The 5994-nt window shown below is 30.5% G+C and overlaps 1 protein-coding gene across 1 annotated transcript in view; it reads right to left on the bottom strand.

Annotated features, from left to right (window-relative positions):
- Positions 1–3897, bottom strand: part of LOC122265112 (uncharacterized) — a 7162-nt gene extending 3265 nt beyond the window's left edge. The window contains exons 1-9 of the mRNA XM_043034244.2: positions 3802–3897; positions 3190–3332; positions 2964–3032; positions 2641–2775; positions 1672–1720; positions 1281–1396; positions 958–1080; positions 526–655; positions 46–159 (exon numbers count right to left, since the gene is read on the bottom strand). Coding sequence (XP_042890178.2) covers positions 46–159; positions 526–655; positions 958–1080; positions 1281–1396; positions 1672–1720; positions 2641–2775; positions 2964–3032; positions 3190–3309 — 856 coding nt within the window. The 5' untranslated portion in view covers positions 3310–3332; positions 3802–3897. The remainder of the gene's footprint in view (positions 1–45; positions 160–525; positions 656–957; positions 1081–1280; positions 1397–1671; positions 1721–2640; positions 2776–2963; positions 3033–3189; positions 3333–3801) is intronic.
- Between the last annotated feature and the right edge of the window lie 2097 nt (positions 3898–5994).

Raw genomic sequence — 5994 nt, 5'->3', positions numbered from 1 at the left:
CTCACCATCACCATCACCACCATCTAATCAACCCCAAAACCTCACCATCAACAAGGACATCATCGTCATCATCGTCTTCCACACTCATGCCAAAGTGATCGTGACGAAGGACGTGCTTGAGCATTTTCGTGATGCCCGGGAACAGGTACTCGGTCAGCGCTGCGGAACCAGACAGAAAGGAGGCAAGATGGTTAATACTTGTCTTACTCATCTGTTATTTTATCATTATTTTCATTATTTTACTATCATAGATATCATTATTACTATAATCATTACTATTATCATCATTATCATTATCATTAACGGTATCATCGTAATCATTATTAGCATCATTATTAGTATCATTATTGTTATTATCACTGCTACTACTACTTCTACACCATCATCGTCACTACTATCATACCTTTGAACAAGATTTTCATTATCAGAATTACAATCACATAACTGCCTTATTCCCTAAAGCATCATTTCCATCAGCCTCATGACATGACAAATGAAAAGATAATCCAGTGTAGAAGAACTTACGGCTCCTTGGACCGCAGATCTCCATATATGACGGCCGGAGACACGTCATCCACTCGACTCCTTGGGTCACGGCGTCACCCTCGAATTCTGGCTGGCACTCGATCATCTTCTGCGTCAGGTTTGCGAGAGCCTGCAAAGGGCGTCGAGTCATTGTCGATCATCTTTTATCATTATCATTATTATTATTATTATTATTATTATTATTATTATTATTATTACTATCATTACTATTATCATTATCATTATTATTATTATTATCATTATTATTATTATCATCATCATCATTATCATTACTCCTATTATATCATCTTGTCTCTACAATGGGGACCATGGAAGCAGTTCTTGGTGTTTTGGCTTATGGGAAAACGGATGGTATTATGTGGGTAACTGATATAAACTGGATAATGACGTATGATCAACAGCCATACAGACCTCCGGAATATCTTCCCAGCCGGAGAAGGTTGCAATGCGATCAGCAATAGCAGTGAAATTGAAGCCTGTTGAAGCATTGTACGATCCGAATTCTTCGTTGACACACAGGATCATGGGCCATATCTGTTGAGTGTAAACAAAGACAGTAGTGAAAGTATTGTTACGTTTTCTTTTCTCGTTTTGTAATAGTATTCGTGTAGTTCCATGCAATCATATTGAAAACATTTCTCATTCTTTCCCTACCCAATGACGAGTACATGACACCGATAAGAATACGCAGTCAGTGATAGCTAATTGGTCAACGGAAAGAACAGGTTCCTCACGTCATCTTCGTCGATGCTGCGGCGTCCTCGTCCTCCTCGACCACGTCCGCGTCCTCCTCGTCCTCCGCGTCTTCGTCCGCCTCCTCTTCCGCGACTTGGCCTGGGTGTGTCCTCTTCTGCAACGTGGGCGTCTGTGTCTTTACCTTTCGTTTGCACGCTTTCATAATTCTTAATACTTGCAGAGGTCATCAATATCGTGTATTCAGGAATTACTTCGATTGCTATACTTTAATTGGTTGTTTTCGAGTGCTTACAAAATAATCTCATCCTTAATGCCTAAGGAGGTAATTATCATTAATTAGCTTATCTAATCACTAACTAACATCAGCTGTCAATATCTAATTGATATCATTTGAAACAAGTCTGGCATTCACATTAGTCACATGCTTACCCGACGAAGTAGAAGTTTCTGACTTGCACTGCTTTATGGTGTCGATAGTCTGCGAAAAGTGTTTTAAAACAGTCCTTTAAACACTTATTCGACCGAGTCACAGCCTATACTATTATATTAGCTCCTATATTACAAGCGACATGACTTCCTATTGTGATACAACATGGTTAGCTATTAGAATGAGTAATATAACATGAGTACTATTCGATCACTTTCATGCAATGGTAATTACGTTCGTATTTAAAGGGGATGTTTCTCAATTACGCGAGAGAAGGAAGAAAAGTGGAAATCTATTTTCACTGTAAACAGGCGAACCAAACTATTGAAATCACCCACCACCGAAAACGAAAATAACTGTAGTCAGAAGGGGGGGGACTCAAACTTTTGTTTGGACGGGTCGTGCTATTTTTTGCCTTAAACATAAAGCTAAGGGTCTGGAATGTGTGGAATTATGATACTAACAACAGAAAGAGTTATGAGTTACAATATCGAAAGGTTTTTCTGATTCGTTTTACTAATATCTAGATTAACATATGCTAGAAAAGCATAAGACCCGGGCATTCATTCAGGAATAAGTAAGCTTGATAAAAAAAAAAAAAAAAAACATTATGCTCAAAGGTATACCCAAAAATATGGAGATAGGATGGAGAATACTTCAAAATCCGTAGGTAACTCAAAAAATATCCTAAAAATAGCACATCCCCACCATACGATATAGAGAAGTTTTCTCTACCCCTACCGGGAACTGTGCACACAGTATTATTAATAAGTATGTATAAGATTGACATTCAACCGTTAATAGTGGATTCAGCTGAGTTTACAAGAGAGCAAAAAGTAGAAGACATCACACTCTGGTCTAGTATACCACATATGGCAGATTTAACAAGAATACAATACGTATCATGCAATACCATTCAATAAAAGCAGAAGGTAGCAGACATTACCACTTAGCGTGCTCTTATTACTCACATCACTGGAGATTGTGACTGAACTACAGGTAGCATTTTCACTGTCCGTCTCAATCCAAGACCTCAGCAACTCGTGTCTTTCGTCGCAGAATTCCTGTGATTTGTTCTTCACGCACGACATTATTTCCAACATTTGCTTGAAATGTAAAAAAATAAAGATAATTTAATATGTATATAATTTACTTTCTTTTCTGACTTTCATCACTTTCTTTTAAATGTCTTTTTTAGCGTATTCACCTGTGTAAAAATAACAATAATATTCTAATGATTTGCCCAATCACTGTTTATGCCATCCATTCGTCGGCCACCTATATGAGTCCTCACCTGTGTAGCATTGGTGCTGGTGGTGTTCGCGGCGCAATCTTCGAAGAATATTTTGACATTAACAACCGCCTGTAAGAGAAAAGAAAACGTGTCCGCTGGTCACCAAAATCACCGTCGCAATATTATCAACACAATTCCACCCTCTGCTTTGAATCTATTTCTATTTCTCCATCTACTCCCCACGCTATTCCACCCATGATTCAACCGTGCAACCACGTGGACTAACCTCTTTATCCGGTCCATCAAGATTGGTGCTCTTGAGGACTGCCTGTTCGATATCGAGGGTTCCGTTTTCGGTCTCGAGTCCCATTTTATTCACCAAACACTCGACCATTTGGTCTTTCATTTCATCAAATCTATCTTGCACGCCTGGTGATAGGAAGGGACTGGTTAGGTTGTAGATCACATGTATGATAGTTACGTCAGATGAAAGAAAAGGACAGGTTTCATGAATAAATGTGAATTTATAATACAACGGGTACGAAACAACACTAGTAAGGAATATATAAGGTAAAGGGACAATCCAATTTAAAAATTGCGGTTGTTGCAAAAGACTATGCCATTACAATGCACGTATGAATATATATAAGAGAGTATTAGACTATTGACAGAATGAAAATGACAACAAGGCTACGGGATAAAGCTGCAGACCACACGAAGAACATACAAGAGACACTCCAAATCACCAAGACGAGTGACTGAACATACATAAATGACATTAATGATGAAAATCCATAAAAAAGAAGGATTTAAGAGTAAAAATAACACAGATAACTAGATACCATCAACATATGTGGGTACAAATAGCAAAAAACTGCTACATTTCTGCTACACTAACCCGAAAGACCATCCTTGAAGAGATCTCTGAGGCTGCCCCTGCTGCCCCGGGTGGCGTCTCGAACCTGGGGATGGTTTACGAAACGGAAATGGAGTCTTGTTATCTCTACTGTTATCATTATTGATATTGCTGTTATTATTGTTATTATCATTGTTATTAGTAGTCGTATTAGTATTGGTATTATTATGATAATTATTATTATTGCTTTTATTATGATAATTATTATTATTGCTATCATTATCGTAGTTATTATTATTGCTATTATCATAATTATTGTTATTGTTATCATTGCTATCACTATTATTATTGGTATTATTATGATAATTATTAGTATTGGTATTATTATGATAATTATTAGTATTGGTATTATTATGATAATTATTAGTATTGGTATTATTATGATAATTATTAGTATTGGTATTATTATGATAATTATTAGTATTGGTATTATTATGATAATTATTAGTATTGGTATTATTATGATAATTATTAGTATTGGTATTATTATGATAATTATTAGTATTGGTATTATTATGATAATTATTAGTATTGGTATTATTATGATAATTATTAGTATTGGTATTATTATGATAATTATTAGTATTGGTATTATTATGATAATTATTAGTATTGGTATTATTATGATAATTATTAGTATTGGTATTATTATGATAATTATTAGTATTGGTATTATTATGATAATTATTAGTATTGGTATTATTATGATAATTATTAGTATTGGTATTATTATGATAATTATTAGTATTGGTATTATTATGATAATTATTAGTATTGGTATTATTATGATAATTATTAGTATTGGTATTATTATGATAATTATTAGTATTGGTATTATTATGATAATTATTAGTATTGGTATTATTATGATAATTATTAGTATTGGTATTATTATGATAATTATTAGTATTGGTATTATTATGATAATTATTAGTATTGGTATTATTATGATAATTATTAGTATTGGTATTATTATGATAATTATTAGTATTGGTATTATTATGATAATTATTAGTATTGGTATTATTATGATAATTATTAGTATTGGTATTATTATGATAATTATTAGTATTGGTATTATTATGATAATTATTAGTATTGGTATTATTATGATAATTATTAGTATTGGTATTATTATGATAATTATTAGTATTGGTATTATTATGATAATTATTAGTATTGGTATTATTATGATAATTATTAGTATTGGTATTATTATGATAATTATTAGTATTGGTATTATTATGATAATTATTAGTATTGGTATTATTATGATAATTATTAGTATTGGTATTATTATGATAATTATTAGTATTGGTATTATTATGATAATTATTAGTATTGGTATTATTATGATAATTATTAGTATTGGTATTATTATGATAATTATTAGTATTGGTATTATTATGATAATTATTAGTATTGGTATTATTATGATAATTATTAGTATTGGTATTATTATGATAATTATTAGTATTGGTATTATTATGATAATTATTAGTATTGGTATTATTATGATAATTATTAGTATTGGTATTATTATGATAATTATTAGTATTGGTATTATTATGATAATTATTAGTATTGGTATTATTATGATAATTATTAGTATTGGTATTATTATGATAATTATTAGTATTGGTATTATTATGATAATTATTAGTATTGGTATTATTATGATAATTATTAGTATTGGTATTATTATGATAATTATTAGTATTGGTATTATTATGATAATTATTAGTATTGGTATTATTATGATAATTATTAGTATTGGTATTATTATGATAATTATTAGTATTGGTATTATTATGATAATTATTAGTATTGGTATTATTATGATAATTATTAGTATTGGTATTATTATGATAATTATTAGTATTGGTATTATTATGATAATTATTAGTATTGGTATTATTATGATAATTATTAGTATTGGTATTATTATGATAATTATTAGTATTGGTATTATTATGATAATTATTAGTATTGGTATTATTATGATAATTATTAGTATTGGTATTATTATGATAATTATTAGTATTGGTATTATTATGATAATTATTAGTATTGGTATTATTATGATAATTATTAGTATTGGTATTATTATGATAATTATTAGTATTGGTATTATTATGATAATTATTAGTATTGGTATTATTATGATAATTATTA

The sequence above is a fragment of the Penaeus japonicus genome, unplaced genomic scaffold (assembly GCF_977035675.1).
Source record: "Penaeus japonicus unplaced genomic scaffold, GWHDUDI00000001_assembly GWHDUDI00000006, whole genome shotgun sequence".
Taxonomy (NCBI): domain Eukaryota; kingdom Metazoa; phylum Arthropoda; class Malacostraca; order Decapoda; family Penaeidae; genus Penaeus; species Penaeus japonicus.
The sequence above is the reverse complement of the archived record's forward strand: the minus strand, read 5'-3'. Positions and strand labels throughout refer to the sequence as shown.